This window comes from Oncorhynchus kisutch, linkage group LG14 (genome assembly GCF_002021735.2).
Source record: "Oncorhynchus kisutch isolate 150728-3 linkage group LG14, Okis_V2, whole genome shotgun sequence".
Classification (NCBI taxonomy): domain Eukaryota; kingdom Metazoa; phylum Chordata; class Actinopteri; order Salmoniformes; family Salmonidae; genus Oncorhynchus; species Oncorhynchus kisutch.
The window spans coordinates 52,235,401-52,255,186 of record NC_034187.2 but is presented as its reverse complement, the minus strand read 5'-3'; the positions used below and the strand labels follow the sequence as shown (position 1 = coordinate 52,255,186).

The 19,786-nt window shown below is 42.7% G+C and overlaps 1 protein-coding gene across 1 annotated transcript in view; it reads left to right on the top strand.

Moving 5' to 3' along the window:
* LOC109903709 (exostosin-1b) overlaps positions 1–17,894 on the top strand; it is a 99,535-nt gene extending 81,641 nt beyond the window's left edge. The window contains exons 8-11 of the mRNA XM_020500578.2: positions 528–617; positions 5,182–5,342; positions 7,489–7,660; positions 11,451–17,894. Of these exons, the coding sequence (XP_020356167.1) occupies positions 528–617; positions 5,182–5,342; positions 7,489–7,660; positions 11,451–11,636 (609 nt within the window). The 3' untranslated portion in view covers positions 11,637–17,894. The remainder of the gene's footprint in view (positions 1–527; positions 618–5,181; positions 5,343–7,488; positions 7,661–11,450) is intronic.
* Positions 17,895–19,786: the final 1,892 nt, after the last annotated feature.

Below are 19,786 nucleotides of genomic sequence, written 5' to 3'. Positions count from 1 at the left end.
GTCAATCAGGCCTTCATGGTTGAATTACTGCAAAGAAACCACTACTAAAGGAAAGCAATATATAAGAAGAGGCTTGATTGTGCCAAGAAACACGAGCAATGGACATTAGACCGGTGGAAATCTGTCCTTTGGTATAATGACTCCAAATTTGAGATCTTTGCTTCCAACCGCGGAGTAGGTGAACGGATGATCTCTGCATGTGTGGTTCCCACCACGAAGCATGGAGGAGGTGTGATTGTGTGTGGGTGCTTTGCTGGTGACACTGATTTAGAATTCAAGGTACACTTAACCAGCATGGCTACCACAGTTGTATTTGCATCCTACCCTTGCACTGGGCTGTTATAATAATATATGCCATTTAGCAGATGCTTTTATTCAAAGCGACTTAGTCATGCGTGCATACATTTTACATACAGGTGGTTCCGGTAATCAAACCCTCTTTCCTGGTGTTGCAACCGCCATGCTCTACCAACTGAACTACTGAGGACAGTGTGCTGACCCTGTGTGCTCTCTGTCTCCCTTTGCAGGTGATGAGCAGTCGCTTCCTGCCCTACGAGACCATTGTCACCGACGCTGTGCTCAGTCTGGATGAGGATACGGTGCTCTCGACCACAGAGGTTAGTGTTCCTCCACACATCACTAAGGATACTGCCTACTACTGTGTTGGAATGGGGGACTACTTTCTTTCTAGAGCGCTGGTACTCTCCCCTGCTTTTCTACCCTTGAACTCTTTGCTTTTCTAAACTCACCTCACTCTACCTCATGCTGTTCTTTAAAAAAAAGTTTGTGGCCACTCTCTCCCCATGTAGCTCCCCAGTCTATCCCCTTCTCTCTTTTGCTCCTCTCTCTTCAAATCGCGCTTTATTTGTCACGTGCGCAGAATACAACAGGTGTAGACCTTACCGTGTACAGGGGGTACCGATACCGAGTCAATGTGCGTAACTACAGGTTAGTCGAGGTAATTTGTACATGTAGGTAGGGGTGAAGAGACTATGCATAGATAATAAACAGCGTGACTGGAGTCTTTGACAATTTTTTTGGGAGGTCCTGGATGGCAGGAAGCTTGTCCCCAGGGATGTACTGGGTCATACGCACTACCCTCTGTAGTAGAGGTCGACCAATCTATGATTTTTCAACGCCGATACCGATTATTGGAGGACCAAAAAAGCCGATACCGATTAATCTGACTTTTTTTAAATATATATTTTTTTACAAAGGTTTTTTTTGTAATAATGACAATTTCAACAATACTGAATGAACACTTATTTTAACTTAATATAATACATCAATAAAATCAATTTAGCTTCAAGTAAATAATGAAACATGTTCCATTTGGTTTAAATAATGCAAAAACAAAGTGTAAAAGTGCAATATGTGCCATGTAAGAAAGCTAATGTTTCAGTTCCTTGCTCAGAACATGAGAACATGAAAGCTGGTGGTTCCTTTTAACATGAGTCTTCAATATTTCCAGGTAGAAGTTTTAGGTTGTAGTTATTATAGGACTATTTCCCTCTATTCCATTTGTATTTCATTAACCTTTGACTATTGGATGTTCTTATAGGCACTTTAGTATTGCCAGTGTAACAGTATAGCTTCCGTCCCTCTCCTCGCTCCTACCTGGGCTCGAACCAGGAACACATCGACAACAGCCACACTCGAAGCAGTGTCACCCATGCAGAGCATGGGAAACAACCACAGGCTCAGAGCGAGTGACGTTTGAGACGCTATTAGCGCGCACTAACTAGCTAGCCATTTCACATCGGTTACACCAGCCTCATCTCGGGAGTTGATAGGCTTGAAGTCATAAACAGCACAATTCTTGACGCACAACGAAGAGCTGCTGGCAAACGCACGAAAGTGCTTGTTTGAATGAATGTTTACGTGCCTGTTTCTGCCTACCACCGCTCAGATACTTAGATACTTGTATGCTTGTATGCTCATTCAGATTATATGCAACGCAGGACACGCTAGATAATATCTAGTAATATCATCAACCATGTGTAGTTAACTAGTGATTGTTTTTTATAGATACGTTTAATGCTAGCTAGCAACTTACCTCGGCTTACTGCATTCGTGTAACAGGTAGTCTCCTTGTGGAGTGCAACTAGAGGCAGGTCGTTATTGCGTTGGACTAGTTAACTGTAAGGTTGCAAGATTGGGTCCCCCGAGCTGAAAAGGTGAAAATCTGTTGTTCTGCCCCTGAACGAGGCAGTTAACCCACCGTTCCTAGGCCGTCATTGAAAATAAGAATGTTTTCTTAACTGACTTGCCTAGTTAAATAAAGATTTTTTTTAATCGGCAAATCGGCGCCCAAAAATACAGATTTCCGATTTGTTATGAAAACTTGAAATCGGTCTGAATAATCGGTCGACCTCTACTCTGTAGTGCCATACCAGGCGGTGATGCAACCCGGTCAGGATGCTCTCGATGTTGCAGCTGTAGGTGTTGTCGTGCACTCTTCACAACTGTCTTGGTGTGTTTGGACCATGATAGTTTGTTGGTGATGTGGACACCAAGGAACTCTCGACCTGCTCCACTACAGCCCCGTCAATGTTAATGGGGGCCTGTTCGGCCCGCCTTTTCCTGTAGTCCACGATCAGCTCCTTTGTCTTGCTCACATTAAGGGAGAGGTTGTTGCCCTGGCACCACACTGCCAGGTCTCTGACCTGCTCCCTATAGGCTGTCTCATTGTTGTCAGTGCTCAGGCCTACCGCTGTTGTGTCGTCAGCAAACTCTCCCTTTCCCTGCCGGTCTCTGTATCTTTCCCCTACATCTCTCGCTCCATCTCTCAACCCGCTTTCTCTTTGCCTCCCCCTCAGTGTAGTGGCCGTCCAGACTGGCCTCGGCTCAGCTCAGCTCTGTTCTGCTGATAGGGATAATGATCTCACCGTTGGCGTGACTCCAGGGTCCTCTGCACTTTGTGTGGTGCTGTGTTAGCACAAGGACCAGTGGTATAGTGCTATTTTTTGGGGGGTGCGGGAGTACAACACAAAACATATGTAAATGACATTTCCTCCAAGTTTGTACCGACAGATGTAGCCAATTGAATAGCCTATCATTTATAGAATGCGCATAAAATGCATCCTCCAATTGCAAAGTCTGCCAATGACAACACACATTGTCTAAAGCACATTTTCAATTTTCAACATCTTCAAACACCAAGTTAGGCATAGCAGGCTCCCTAATTTCAAGATAGGCAATGGTATTTCTTCACGTTTTTTTTTTTTTACCGGTGAAACGTCCAAACTTAATCAGTTTGGTGGGTGAATTAGAGCAGATGGTGCTAACAAACTATTAGCCTTCCTTGTATTCTGTTTCAACCAAAGCATAAATCCTGCCCTCGCTGTTGAGTTTTGGTGCTTGATTTAAAAAAAAAGACTATTCTGCTTCAGCAGAACATATAATTAGAGATGGGGAGGTGTTTGGGGTGTAACAGTAACGTTATAGTCCTGCTATGCTATTATATTAGGTTCTGTTATGTAACAAGCACATTAATCAGTATGCGATCTTGTAAGACATTGATTCAGCTTTGATCCCACTTTACTAAACGAGTGCCATTGTGAGACATGATCATTTTCTATTTGAAACAATAATAAGTGTTCAGTATTACTGTTAGGCGTAAGGAGACGGATCTTGATGAGACATAATTTTAAGTGGCGCTGAATGGACCGCGCCAGGATTGCGCAATGATGTTAGAGAAGTTAAGTGGTGCTGAAGGCTAGCTCTGCCATCCGGCCAGTTCAGGAACAAACAACAATCTTAAAAAAAAAAAATTATATCATTGCACTGTTTGCGAGGACCGCTTTATTGCGAGTAGGCGTTTCATTGTTTTGTGTAGCGTCCACGCTACAGAGACGGAGCACCACTGCACTGCGCTCCGGCAGCAATACACGGCCTGCCAGGGACCAAGGCTGGCTGGCCCTATGAGAGTACAGCGGTAAGGAGAGAGCGCGAATGAAATTATAGAGAGCTCCAAGCCTCCCTCTCTCACTGCTTCGCTCTGTGTCACTTTTGTCCCACATGCAACTTTCTCTTCCTCCCGCTGTTATATACTGTAGTACGTAGCCATCTCCCCTTTTCTCTCTCATTTTGTCTCTAGCAGTTTCTCTATTGCGATCTTTCTCTATCCTTCTGTCCCTCCCACTCCTTATATGCTCTTTTTTTTTTACAACTTCTTGCTCTCCCCATCTTCCTCTACATCACTCTCTGTCTGATTGTCATCTCTAATGGAGTTGTGATCCCCTGCAAATTGAGGAACTCGCCATTGTGTCTTTTTAAATGGATGTGCTGTTTAAGGGTGGCTTTTCTCTTCATTCCTCGAGCACAAGAGTTTGGCATAACACCATGAGAACACAGATGTTGCCGAGACGAGGTTTTGAGTGGGAGCCCATAAAGGCTGTTTTTGTGGCGACCATGTGGTTGCGTTATTACACACTCTTAATTTAGTCTCTGGTGGAGGCACTCTATTCGTCCAAAATGGCACCCTATTCCTGACATAGAGCACTACTTTTGACGACAAAAGTAGTGCACTATATTGGAAGTAGGGTGCCATTTGGGACGCAGGCTCTGGTTTTTCTGGCAGCTGCTGGAACCAGCCAGACTCCGTCTGATGTTTTCTCTAATTGTTTGTTTAAATGCTTTGATCAACCAGCGAGAGGTCAGCCAACTGCAGGGGGCTTTTGAAAACACTTTTTTTGTAATGTCTGTGTGTTATGAGTTGTAATTGTGTGCGGGGCACTCGAGGGGAGGGGAGGGGAGGGGGAGGGGAGGGGAGGGGGGGGGGGTGTGTGTGTGTGTATCTGTCTATGCCTATGCACATGGAGAGAATGTGCATTCATTATGGATGTGTGTTGAAGGGATACGTCAGGATTTTGGCAATAAGGCGCTTTATCTACTTTCCCAGAGTCCGATGAACTCGTGGATACCATTCTTATGTGTCTGCGTGCAGTTTGTTGCTAACTAGCGTCAGCTCAATGACTTGAAGTCTATGGTATCTGCTAGCAAGTCATTGCGCTAGTTAGCATTGGCGCGTGAATCCCCCGCTAACTTCTTTCACACTGAAATCACACATTAAAATGGTATCCACAAGTTCATCTGACTCTGGGGAAGTAGATAAAGGGTCTCATTGCCAAAATTCCAAAGTATCCCTTTAATAACCTGACGCTTTGTCTTCCTCCTCAGGTGGACTTTGCCTTCACGGTGTGGCAGAGCTTTCCAGAGAGGTTGGTGGGCTACCCGGCCCGGAGCCACTTCTGGGACAGTAACAAGGAGCGCTGGGGCTACACTTCCAAGTGGACCAACGACTACTCCATGGTGCTGACCGGAGCTGCCATCTACCACAGGTACAGAAAGCTACAGTACAAGCTCTGGGGTGAATGTTCCCTTAGGTATAGATCTAGGATAAGCTTCCCCTCCCCAAATCTTTAGCTTAACCATTAGTAGGGAAATGCAAAACTTACGCAAGATCAGTGTCGAGGGCCAAATTCACCCTAATATACAGTACAACACTACCAGCAGTGGTTGACTTGGACTGAAATACAGTGGCTTGCAAGGGAGGGTATTCACCCACCTTGGCATTTTCCTTTGTTACCTTACAACCTGGAATTAAAATGTATTTTTGTGGGGTTTGTATCATTTGATTTACACAACATGCCTACCACTTTGAAGATGCAAAATATTTTGGGGGGTGAAAGAAACCAGAAATAACTTAAGTGTGCATAACTATTCACCCCCCCAAAGTCAATACTTTGTACAGCAATTACAGCTGCAAGTCTCTTGGGGTATGCCTCTATAAGCTTGGCACATCTAGTCACTGAGATTTTTGACCATTCTTCAAGGCAAAACTGCTCCATCTCCTTCAAGTTGGATTGGTTGTGCTGGTGTACAGCAACCTTTTAAGTCATACCACAGATTCTCAATTGGATTGAGGTCTGGGCGTTGACTAGGCCATTCCAAGACATTTAAATGTTTCCCCTTAAACCACTCGAGTGTTGCTTTAGCAGTATGCATAGGGTCATTGTTCTGCTGGAAGGTGAACCTCCATCCCAGTCTCAAGTCTCTGGAAGACAAACGGTTTCCGTCAAGAATTTCCATGTATTTAGCGCCATCCATCATTCCTTCAATTCTGACCAGTTTCCCAGTCCCTGCCGATGAAAAACATCCCCACAGTATGATGCTGCCACCACCATGCTTCACTGTGAGGGTGGTGTTCTCGGGGTGATGAGAGGTGTTGGGTTTGCGCCAGACATAGTATTTTCCTTGATGGCCAAAAAGCTCAATTTTTGTCTAATCTGACCAGAATTCCTTCTTCCATATGTTTGGGGAGTCTCCCACATGCCTTTTGGCAAACACCAAACGTGTTTGCTTATTTTTTTTTCTTTAAGAAATGGCTTTTTTTCTGGCCACTCTTCCGTAAAGCCCAGCTCTGTGGAGTGTACAGCTTAGTGGTTCCATGGGCAGATACTCCGATCTCTGCTGTGGAGCTTCGCAGCTACTTCAGGTTTATTTTCGTTGCCTCTCTGATTAATGCCCTCCTGTCTGGTCCATGAGTTTTGGTGGGCGGCCCTCTCTTGGCAGGTTTGTTGTGATGCCATATTCTTTCAATTTTTTAATAATGGATTTAATGGTGCTCCGTGGGATGTTGGACACAGATGGACATTATTTAACTAATTATGTGACTTCTGAAGGTAATTGGTTGGACCAGATCTTATTTAGAGGCTTCATATAGCGAAGGGGGTGAATACCACTTTTCTGTTATTTATTTATTATATATTTTTTAAACAAGGCATTTTTTTTCATTTCACCAATTTGGACTATTTTGTGTCCATTACATGAAATCCTAATTAAAATCTGCTTCAATTACAGGTTGTAATGCAACAAAATAGGAAAAACTGCAAAGGGGTGAATACTTTTGCAAGGCACTGTAGGTGCCGGTACTGTTTGTATGTCGGTGCAGGAACTTCACAATACCTTGGAGCTAATATTCAATAAGGGGTAAAGGAAGTCAAGCAGTAGAGAATTTGAGGTGCCAGTTCTCGGGTTCAGTGAGCTCCTGCTCGAGTCAAAGCACTGGCTACGAGTGGAGGAAGACGTCGGAGGATGGGCTCATTGTAATGGCTGAAATGGAATGAATGGAAAGGTATCGAACACAATTGAAAGTGACATCAGCCTCTACTGAACACTACTGTAGGAAGTAGCCCGAGGCTACATACGTCAGTCATGTTGAGTGGAGCATGATGGATCCTATCCCAACCCTCATTACATTGTCTTTTCCATACAGTTGTTCAACAAAGACTCAATTCATGTCTATAAAACGGACATTGAACTGCTTGATTAGCGGTGATTAACTCAAAGAAATCGATCCGAACTCTATCTTGAGTACGCCGTCGCAGATCTTTCCAAACACTTCAAAATCACCCTCTCGACTCTTCTTCTTCTCCCCTCCAGATATTACCACTTCCTGTTCACGAATGTTTTCTTCCTCCTCAGATATTACCACTTCCTTTACACAAACTTCCTGCCTGCCAGCCTGAAGGGCATGGTGGACCAGCTGGCCAACTGTGAGGACATCCTCATGAACTTCCTGGTGTCTGCCGTCACCAAGCTGCCGCCCATCAAGGTCACCCAGAAGAAGCAGTACAAAGAGACCATGATGGGACAGGTGTGTGTATATATATATATATATATATATTTTATATATTTTTTTAAATTATAAACCGGGTAGATTGGGTACTGGATGCTGATTGGCTGAAACAGCATTTCAGCCTTGTGTATATCAGACAATATATTTACGGGTATGATGCAAAAATATTTGTTTACGGTTCAATTAATTTTTACTGTTCTAATTACGTTGGTAAACAAAAAGGTAATGGGTTCGCACTCAAAAAGATGTCGCATGAAGCTTACTGCCCTTCGTGCCTTTTCCCATACCCTATAATTCTGTATTTCTTTGTGACCAATATACAGGTAGACCAGAAAAGCCACGTCCCTGATTGGTAGATTAGTTGCAACCCTGATTAGAAGCACCTGCTGCTCATCGGTTGTTCTTCACAAATGCAGTTTTGAATTCAAATAAAATTGTACCTACACACTGAAAAAGGCTATAAAGCTGAAACGTCTGTGTACGCTATCCCTGATGCAGTGAACATTATTTAAAAAATCTAATAAGGAAGTAAGCTTGATGCGACGTCTTTTTGAGTGCGAACCCATTACACCTTTGTGTTTTTCTGAACTTGCAGTTTATACGCACCAGACAAGCTTATGGGAGAGCACGATGGTTGATTACTAATCATGTTGGTAACCAGTTTAAAATAGCAATAAAGCCCGGGGGGGTGTGGTATATGGCCAATATACCATGGCTAAGAGCTGTTCTTAATCACGACACAATGCGGAGTGCCTGGATATAGCAGTTAGCCGTGATATATATATATATATATATATATATATATACAGTGCCTTGCGAAAGTATTCGGCCCCCTTGAACTTTGCGACCTTTTGCCACATTTCAGGCTTCAAACAAAGATATAAAACTGTATTTTTTTGTGAAGAATCAACAACAAGTGGGACACGATCATGAAGTGGAACGACATTTATTGGATATTTCAAACTTTTTTAACAAATCAAAAACTGAAAAATTAATACTTTGTAGCGCCACCTTTTGCTTTATGTTTTGGATCATTGTCTTGTTGGAAGACAAATCTCCGTCCCAGTCTCAGGTCTTTTGCAGACTCCATCAGGTTTTCTTCCAGAATGGTCCTGTATTTGGCTCCATCCATCTTCCCATCAATTTTAACCATCTTCCCTGTCCCTGCTGAAGAAAAGCAGGCCCAAGCCATGATGCTGCCACCACCATGTTTGACAGTGGGGATGGTGTGGTCAGGGTGATGAGCTGTGTTGCTTTTACGCCAAACATAACGTTTTGCATTGTTGCCAAAAAGTTCAATTTTGGTTTCATCTGACCAGAGCACCTTCTTCCACATGTTTGGTGTGTCTCCCAGGTGGCTTGTGGCAAACTTTAAACGACACATTTTATGGATATCTTTAAGAAGGCTTTCTTCTTGCCACTCTTCCATAAAGGCCAGATTTGTGCAATATACGACTGATTGTTGTCCTATGGACAGAGTCTCCCTCCTCAGCTGTAGATCTCTGCAGTTCATCCAGAGTGATCATGGGCCTCTTGGCTGCATCTCTGATCAGTCTTCTCCTTGTATGAGCTGAAAGTTTAGAGGGACAGCCAGGTCTTGGTAGATTTGCAGTGGTCTGATACTCCTTCCATTTCAATATTATCGCTTGCACAGTGCTCCTTGGGATGTTTAAAGCTTGGTAAATCTTTTTGTATCCAAATCCGGCTTTAAACTTCTTCACAACAGTATCTCGGACCTGCCTGGTGTGTTCCTTGTTCTTCATGATGCTCTCTGCGCTTTTAACGGAACTCTGAGACTATCACAGTGCAGGTGCATTTATACGGAGACTTGATTACACACAGGTGGATTGTATTTATCATCATTAGTCATTTAGGTCAACATTGGATCATTCAGAGATCCTCACTGAACTTCTGGAGAGAGTTTGCTGCACTGGAAGTAAAGGGGCTGAATAATTTTGCACGCCCAATTTTTCCGTTTTTGATTTGTTAAAAAAGTTTGAAATATCCAATAAATGTCGTTCCACTTCATGATTGTGTCCCACTTGTTATTGATTCTTCACAAAAAAATACAGTTTTATATCTTTGTTTGAAGCCTGAAATGTGGCAAAAGGTCGCAAAGTTCAAGGGGGCCGAATACTTTCGCAAGGCACTGTACCACAAACCCCCAAGGTGCCGTATTGCTATTTTAAACTTGTTACCAACATGATTAGTAATCAACCATAGTAGTGCTCTCCCAGAAGCTTGTCTGGTGCGTATAACCTGCAAATTCAGATTAACAGAAACTGGGTGGGTTCTAGCCCTGAATGCTGATTGGCTGAAAGCTGTGGTACAGTACACAACCAAAAGTATGTGGACACTGCTCGTCAAACATCTGTTTCCAAAATCATGGGCATTAATACAGAGATGTTCACCCCTCTGGTGCTATAACAGCCTCTACTCTTCTGGGAAGGCTTTCCAGTTCTGTGTGCTTGTGTGGCCTACCACGTCGCGGCTGACTGCTGTTGCTCCTACACGTTTCCACTTCACAATAACATTACTTACAGTTGACCGGGGCAGCTCTAGCAGGGCAGAAATTTGACAAATGACTTGTTTGAAAGGTGGCATCCTATGACAGTGCCTATGAAGTTCATGCTTACATGATATGTTTGAGCTGCATTTGAAGCAAAATTCGAATTGAAAACATTATTGCCGTTTGTTGAATTCGATTTTCATTATAGTAAGCTTGTGCTGATGGTTTGGTTAGTGGAAGTTAAAGGGCACCTCCACCACTTTTCAACCAAATGTGAAAGCACAATACCAGTGTTAACATATGTGGAAAAAGTTTCACCTGATGACGTCAAAAGTGATTTTCAAACAGTTTCGAGTTTCGCGGTGACGTGGGGAGCAAGAAAATGCCCTCCGTTGGGTTAGAAACCTGTCGCCTGTTTAGAAAAGGGAAAGCAGCACAAGAATGTGACCCTTGTTCAAAAATGATTGTTTTCAAAGAAACTCCTGTTTTCGTTACCGAGATGAGTCCCAGCTTTCTGTGAGTATATACAGTTCCTTCAGGAGGAAATCGGGAGTAAAAAAATGTGCTTAACAAGTCCCAACTTGCATGGCCTCCCTCTGTGCAATAATAGTGTTTAACATGATTTTTTTAATGACTACCTTGTCTCTGTACCCCAAACATACAATTATCTGTAGCGACCACAAAGACTGAGGTTTTCCAGTGCCTCGCAAAAAACGGGCACCTATTGGTCGATGTGGAAACCATTTCTTTAAAGCAGACATTAAATATCTATTTGAGCATGGTGACGTTATTAATTAGATTTTGGATGGTGTATCAAAACACCCACTATAAAGATGCAGATGTCCTTCGTAACTGAAAAGCCCGAATGAAATCAGATTCATTCTGCATCCTATTTTGACAGGTTGCACATCAAAATATCACCCATGCTTTTCTTGGATATGTTAGTTGAATTGGCTTTCTTTTTTTATTCAGTTAATCTCGGTTGTCTTACTTGGCACTGGAAAATAATTGTCTAGAGCCCTGCCGCTAATGTATAGTAACTTTCCATAAATAATATATATATTGTTGATATAGAGCAAAATAGTTACATTTATGGCAATATGACTTTTTCTCCGTATTACCCAGCTCTAGCTGATTTATTGTTATTGCAAAAAAATGTCAATTTATCACTATGGATTTTTGTCTATCGCCCAGCTCTAGTCCCAACCATTTTGAGAAACCCTGACCTTATTTAGTGTCGTGACATGCTGCTGTGATTTAACAATATCTTCAATTTTTCTCTCTCCTCCCGCCGTGCAGTCGTCGCGGGCTTCGCGCTGGGCCGACCCGGACCACTTCGCCCAGCGGCAGACGTGCATGAACAAGTTCGCCAGCTGGTTTGGCGGCATGCCCCTGGTCCACTCCCAAATGAGGCTGGACCCGGTGCTGTTCAAGGACCAGGTCTCCATCCTGCGCAAGAAATACAGGGACATCGAGAGGCTCTGACAGGATGTGCACCCCCTGCCAGAGAGGCCGGGGGAGGCGGTAGCCGAAGGAGGACCACGACAGTGGCAGTAGGACAGTCAGCCACCTGGAGCCCAATCTAAGGCGGCGCTACAGCTCTGTCTTCCACTCAGCACATTGCCAATGACTACAGCAGCGCCAGGACTTGACGAGCGAAATGGTGTCTGGAGAACTATGCGTATACACACACAGAATATACAGATCTGTAGTACGTTCACATAAACACACACAGACACTACTGACGAGACTCTTGGATAGAATATTTTTTTTGTATGAATGCCACGAAGGAGCGAATTACGACAGACTTTCCTGCGACTCTCTGCACATGTGCAGGATGGTAGAGGAAGTGAGGTGTCCAACATGGCAACCCAACATCAGATCAGATCAGATCCGCCCCGGGCTGGTAACCTAGAGTCAATGCAACCCCACCTTGACTCCTTCATGACCTCCCTATGTCTGCATCAGGACCACTGAGACACTCACCACCAGCCCCTGCTCGGGACCCTAGAAAACCATGTCCCTCCATTACTTTCCTAACCATACTTCCCTCCCATATGTACACTGGTTTGAAGCCTTGGGGTCTTATCTTCCTAAGAACTGTCCCCTGATTAAATTAAATTCAACATTTTGGTAGTAAAGGTCGAAAAGTTGAGTCCAAGCTTTCCCCCCCTTATATTTTTGTTCTTCTTTTACTGGAAGGGTGGTTTAAAAGCGGTGGTAAAAAAAAATCTAATGGTGCCACTCATATTGCCATGAGGCAGTCGCAAAACCCACAGGAACACCCACTCTATGCTCAGTCTTTGATTTTCTGATAGTTAGATTTTTATTTCTGTCTGTTTCTCTGATTTATCACAACGATAAGCCAGAAGCATGTCACATTTTAAATGTACCCTTTCCCTTCAAAACTCTCAACTCTCAAAAGCAGTTTCACTTTTCTCCTCGTCTTTCCCCTCGGAAGCTCCGTACCCGTGTGTGTACAGAGGTTGAATGTAGGCTCATCCCCACCATAAGCCCAAGCGGAGCACTTTCCCTCTGTCGGAATGAGCAACATGAACATTCCTAGATGAAATGGAGCAGAACACTGCCTTTTCACCCATTTTTTTTATTTCCCCTTTATTGTTTGAGCAATCCCGTGGCAGGAGTGCATGCTAAATTTAGACCCTGCTTCATTTCCACAGGGGTGTTACAGATTTCAGTGACTCGTCTGTTGTGCCATGTCCCCGAAATTCACACTAGGGCTGCCTTTATAAAATTGCTTATTGCACATATTTTTTCCGTAAATCGATATCGAAAGCAGGAGAACATGCTATCTGGTCGAAATGCCCTCTGTAATATTCGTTGTTCTTCCTAGATGCCCTCATCATAACGATGTTGGTGAAATACAAGCCTCAAAGCCATTCGATAGACATAGGCATTTCCTACACCATTTGTCAGAGGACATATGTTTTGTGTTTAATGAGAGAAAGAAGTTTCATTTGAAGTGTTGGTTTCCCTGGGGAGCAGCCCATGCTGAAACCGTCTGTCTCTATATTTCCCATCATGTCTGACTCTGCTCTGGATGCGGTGACCCACAACCATGGCCCTTTGGCTCTAGGCGTACAGTGAAAAGACAACCAGCTCCCCCTTCACCTAGCCTTGTCATTGTAACGTTCTTCATTACCCTCTTTGTTCATAATTTCTGTTGCTCCTAGTTTTCCTGTGATGCTGTTGTGCTCACAATAGACTCATCCCAGCTCAACTACATTTGGTCTGACACGTTGTTTTGTATTGTGGTCCGATATGAAAAACCTCCAAACTTCCTTTTAATTGATCAATTTCAAGGAAATAGCTTTGAGATGTGGAAGCTCGTGGCTTTATAGTGAAATCCTATTGTGAACAGGCTTTAGTCTTTGTACCACACAAAGAGCCCTGCTAGTTCACTCGAACAGGTACTTGAATGTCTGAAGACTTGAAGGAGCGTAAGTGTGCTTGAGTGGCCTTTTTTTATTGTGAAGGTGACTGAAGGTGTCCATTGAAAGTGCATTTTTGTTCAGAACTAGGCTGCATCTGGCTCCCGAGAAACCGGCCCATAGTGTATCAGCTGTGAGCCAAAGCTCAACTATCCGTTTTTTTTTCGATCCCCTTCGTCGTATCTGCGTCATTTCTTATTGAGGGCGTTGTAGACTCTTTTTTTTACATTTTGGTGCTGTTGTTTTCATCTTCCATATCAGGAAACAATCAATGGAGGTCAGTGTCCACTAGGTGTATACATGGCCAATGAGTTGATATTGTGTCATTGGTGGGCCTGGCCCATCTACCCGTGTCATTTTCACAATGTCAAATGTGATATTATCAGCATAACACTTCATACTACAGTACAGTTAGATTTAGTACAGTTTCAAAGCTGGTATATTGTCAATATATTGTTGTTTTTCATTTCATGTTTATTTTCTTTCTGGCAATGTACTCGGGAGAAGTTTTGGAATGAACTTGTATGACTTGATATTGGCCAAGAGAGATTTACGTTGTATTTTGATGTTGACTTACAGCAAGCCTTGGATCTCTTGGCACTAGACATGCATCTCAATGATTCTGAAAAACGTTGGCCTGCATCTGGTCCCCTTTTTTGAAGTTCAGTCAAACATCTTTGTATCAAGCCTTTTTCTATCTAGAATTGTCTGAATGAACTTGTTATATCTCAAGAGCGAAAGTCCCCAGCCTTGCACATTGACTTCACGGGCGAAACCAGAGACATTGACATTTCTGTACATAAACATGTATATTTATTTTCATATGTGAGAAAAACCAGACTGTGTATAGTATGAAATGACAGGGGAAAATAACAGGATTTCATGGCTGAAGGAATAGTTGATGAGCAAAAAAGAAATCTGATTTTGTAAGTTATATACATTTCTTTAACCCTTGTGCTTTGCTGGGGGGAAAAAATAAGTCCATTGTGGTATGGGTCAGATTGACCCGCACAGTGTAAACACACTCGACAGTCAAAGAATCAAGTAAAAACAGACTAAATGTTTGTCTTGTCAGACCTTTCATAAAGAAGAAATACAAGAACATTTGATTTCAAAAACTCTACATTGAACTATTTGTTAAATATATTTGTCACAAACCAGCATTTTCTGTTTCCCCAAGAAGGCTTTTTTTTTTTTTTTTTGTAACACTTAGGTGTGATTTGACCCTATTGAATTATCCCACATGTTGAACACAATGCACGTGTGTGCTTTCTGCAGATGTACAGTTGAAGTCGGAAGTTTACATACACCTCAGCCAAATACATTTAAACTCAGTTTTAAACCATTCCTGACATTTAATCCTCGTAAAATTTCCCTATCTTAGGTCAGTTAGGATCACCAAATTATTTTAAGAATGTGAAAAGTCAGAATAATAGTGCTCGCACACGCTTTTTCAGTTCTGCCCAAAAATGTTCTATGGGATTGAGGTCAGGGCTTTGTGATGCCCACTCCAATACCTTGACTTTGTTGTCCTTTAGCCATTTTGCCACAACTTTGGAAGTATGCTTGGGGTCATTGTCCATTTGGAAGACCCATTTGCGACCAAGCTTTAACTTCCTGACTGATGTCTTGAGATGTTACTTCAATATCTCCACATCATTTTCTCTCCTCGTGATGCCATCTATTTTGTGAAGTGCATGAGTCTCTCCTGCAGCAAAGCACCCCCACAACATGATGCTGCCACCCCCTTGCTTCATGGTTGGGGTGTTTTTTTTCTAGCTTGCAAGCCTCCCCCTTTTCCTCCAAACATAACGAGTCATTATGGCCAAACGGTTCTATTTTTGTTTCATCAGACCAGAGGACATTTCTCCAAAAAGTACAATCTTTGTCCCCATGTGCAGTTCAAACCGTAGTTGGGCTTTTTTATGGCAGTTTTGGAGCAGTAGCTTCTTCCTTGCTGAGCGGCCTTTCAGGTTATGTGGATATAGATACTTTTGTACCTGTTTCCTCCAGCATCTTCACAAGGTCCTTTTGCTGTTGTTCTGGGATTGATTTTCACTTCTCGCACCAAAGTGCGTTAATCTCTAGGAGACACGACGCGTCTCCTTCCTGAGCGGTATGACGGCTGAGTAGTCCCATGGTGTTTATACTTTCATATTATTATTGTTTGTACAGATGAACGTGGTACCTTCAGGCGTTTGGAAATTGCTCCCAAGGATGAACCAGACTTGTTTAGGTCTACAATTTATTTTCTGAGGTCTTGGCTGATTTCTTTTGATTTTCCCATGATGTCAAGCAAAGAGGCACTGAGTTGGAAGGTAGGCCTTGAAATACATCCACAGTTACACCTCCAATTGACTCAAATGATGTCAATTCGCCTATCAGACGCTTCTAAAGCCATGACATAATTTTATGGAATTTTCCAAGCTATTTAAAGGCAGTCAACTTGGTGTATGTAAACTTGAGCCTCTGGAATTGTGATACAGTGAAATAATCTGTCTGTAAAAAATGGTTGGAAAAATGGTGTCATGCACAAAGTAGATGTCCTAACCGACTTGCCAAAACTATAGTTTGTTAACAAGAAATTTGTGGAGTGGTTGAAAAACTAGTTTTAATGACTCCAACCTAAGTGTGTGTAAACTTCCGACTTCAACTGGATTTATTGCATTCTACACAAATGGTGCTGGTTTTACTGTCTTTGCGGGGGTCCTGGAACAATTTTGAGCTGACAGTCTACCTTGACTTCGCTGTTGTGACCATTCTAATATAACCATCTTTAGATGTCCATGTCCTCTCTTCTCTGGATGATGGCTGTTGCATGATGCTCTCTCTCTCGTCGGATGGAGGGGATGGTATGGCAGACTCCACCTCCTGAATCCTCTTCATCAGAGAAATATTCACAAATCTGGATCAATAGCATTGTCCGGTCTCTGAAACCTCTTCTATTTCACTGTCACAGTCCAAAGTTTGTGATGAGGCATCAATGACTGAAAATCTTTTGGAGCTCATATGTGTGACTGTCTGTGTCGGCGATCTGCTGCTCTCGCACTGAGAAGGAGAAGCTTGGGGAGACTCCTTTCCACCCAAACATAATTCTAAAAGTGCAACCAGAACCAGTCAAAACAGAATACATAAAAGACACCTCATTTATTTTGGACCTGTGCAAATATCTATACACAATGAAAGCCTCTGGGTCAAAATGACCCACAACAGCATGTTTGTATACAAAATCTACACACATTCGACAACATATCAGCGTGTTAGGTTCATGACCCTAAATGAGGAAAAGTAATGTTCATTGAGAAAGAGGTTAACTAGTATTTTAGACAACACAAATGTGGAAATGGGTCAAATTGACCTACAACATAATGGGAGGGTTAATTGTTTTCACATTGTTGCCAATATATATATATATTTTGTTTCCGTGGAATAAAACCATCCCTTTTTGCTTTTAAAATCTTAATCTATAGAGCAACTGCAACCATTATAGAAATCCATTTGTGTTACCATGTCAGTTAATTCATAATCACCATGGAGACAAGATGATACCAATCTAGAATTGGATTTGCTGTGAGCATTTCGATGGCAGCTGGGTCTCTTGAACAGATCGAGGGTTTTCGGTTGTTGCTACAGTGTATTTTAGATTCACCATGTTTTTTTTGTTGTCACTGTCCACATCTGCATACTCATTGATAGTTTTGGGGAAAACTGGCAATTCTCTTGACTGTCATATCTGGTACAAATGTATAACAACTCTCATTTTAAACATGTCCTTCCATAAAACCATAGGATACCAGACATTATATGGTTTATCAATGCATGGCATCTGTATCAGTGTGGTTGGATGTGCAGGATGGTTCTGTCTGTGATTTGTAGTTTTTTTTTTTCAATCAAATTTTGGATTTTGAGCTCATGGTAACAAACTGCCATTTGAACTGTCAGTCAGAAGAGGAGGGCCATACAGGGCTCTCGTTCAACTGGACGTACACTGGAGATTTAGCACCGCTTTCATTCATTCTTGACCACTCTTCTGTCGGATATTCAACTGTGGTGATGGCCGACAACGCACCTGCATGACCACTTCTATGGAATTATTTATCAGTACTTGGCTGTATCAGACAGACAAGATTTTTAGGTTTTTTTTATGACTTATTTTGCTCCCAGCTGTCCTGATGCCTTCCTCCTGCCTACCTTGTAATTAACAAATGACTTTTATAGAGGTAAATGAAATAGAAACATGCCAATTTTTGTAAGAATGATTTATAATTAAAAAGAAACTTTTGATCATTGATGCGTGACTGTTTATTGCTTTGAGACGATGTCTAGCCTACTGCTAAACATAGTAATGTCGAGTTACATTACAGAATGGACAAGGCACATTTTTGGGGGTTTAAAACCCCTCGGATTGCAATATCTACTAAGCTAACATGGAATTGTTTTAAGATTGTCGTATCATTTTATGACCCCTGTAGGTATAAAAATCCTAGCCCTCACCCTCCGATCCAACAGGTCCCAGACGTGCTCAATGGGATTGAGATCCGGGCTCTTCGCTGGCCATGGCAGAACACTGACATTCCTGTCTTGCAGGAAATCACGCACAGAACGAGCAGTATGGCTGGTGGCATTGTCATGCTGGAGGGTCATGTCAGGATGAGCCTGCAGGAAGGGTACCACTTGAGGGAGGACGATGTCTTCCCTGTAATGCGCAGCGTTGAGATTGCCTGCAATGACAACAAGCTCAGTCCGATGATGCTGTGACACACCGCCCCAGACCATGACGGACCCTCCAAATTGATCCCGCTCCAGAGTACAGGCCTCGGTGTAACGCTCATTCCTTCGACGATAAAAGCGAATCTGACAATCACCCCTGGTGAGACAAAACCGAGACTCGTCAGTGAAGAGCATTTTTTGCCAGTCCTGCGACGGTGTGTTTGTGCCCATAGGTGACGTTGTTGCCGGTGATGTCTGGTGAGAACCTGCCTTACAACAGGCTGACAAGCCCTCAGTCCAGCTTCTCTCAGCCTATTGCAGACAATCTGAGCACTGATGGAGGGATTGTGCGTTCCTGGTGTAACTTGGGCAGTTGTTGCCATCCTGCACCTGTTCCGCAGGTATGATGTTCGGATGTACCGATCCTGTGCAGATGTTGTTACACGTGGTCTGCCACTGCGAGGACGATCAGCTGTCCGTTCTGTCTCCCTCTAGCGCTGTCTTGGGCGTCTCACAGTATGCCTCCTTGCTTAAGGCACGTTCACGCAGATGAGCAGGGGGACCCTGGGCATCTTTCTTTTGGTGTTTTTCAGAGTCAGTAGAAAGGCCTCTTTAGTGTCCTAAGTTTTCATAATTGTGACCTTAATTGCCTAAGCTGTTAGTGTCTTAACGACCGTTCCACAGGTGCATGTTCATTCATTGCTTATGGTTCATTGAACAAGCATTGGGAACGGTGTTTGGATTTTTACAAATTATCGTTGAAAGACAGGGTCCTGAAAAAGGGCTGTTTCATTTTTTGATCATGTCACCAGAATAAAATCCTTGATTTATTGCAAAGGTGCATCAAGCTCATCACCTTGCATTTTCACCACCCTGTGAAATTAATTATTTGATCTGTATCCTAATAAACAGCATGCTTTCCCGGACGAGTCGTAGTGGGAGGACTACACATGTCATCGCGTTACTTTGACATGATGGGTTATTATATCAATATTTGCGCACAAGCATTTCCACGGACATTTCTAGCATAATTTATTTTACCGACACAAAAAGATCCCACATTGTTTAGGGTATTTTGTCGACATTTGGAATGGAATATAACATTTAATAACAACTTAACTCAATTCAGTGTAACATTGATACTAATTGCACAATTCTAATTTGTACATAGGTCACAAATAAAGCTATCCCCAGTCAAATTGGTGCCCACCTCTTGCACTGCTCACACCTAATCCAGTCCCCACCTGTGACTGAAAAAAGGGGGAATAGATGCCAATTGAAAAGCTCTCTCTTAAAAACATAGCAAGCTATGTGACAAAATGCAGTGTAAAATACATAAAAGGGTATAAAGTGACATTAAATGTAACGCTATCAGTCACTAGTGTAAACATTTCTAACTGCAAATAAGTTACGTTATCTTTTTAATGTATTTTACCTCAGACAATCTGGTAGTAAGGTTGCTAGCTAGCACTC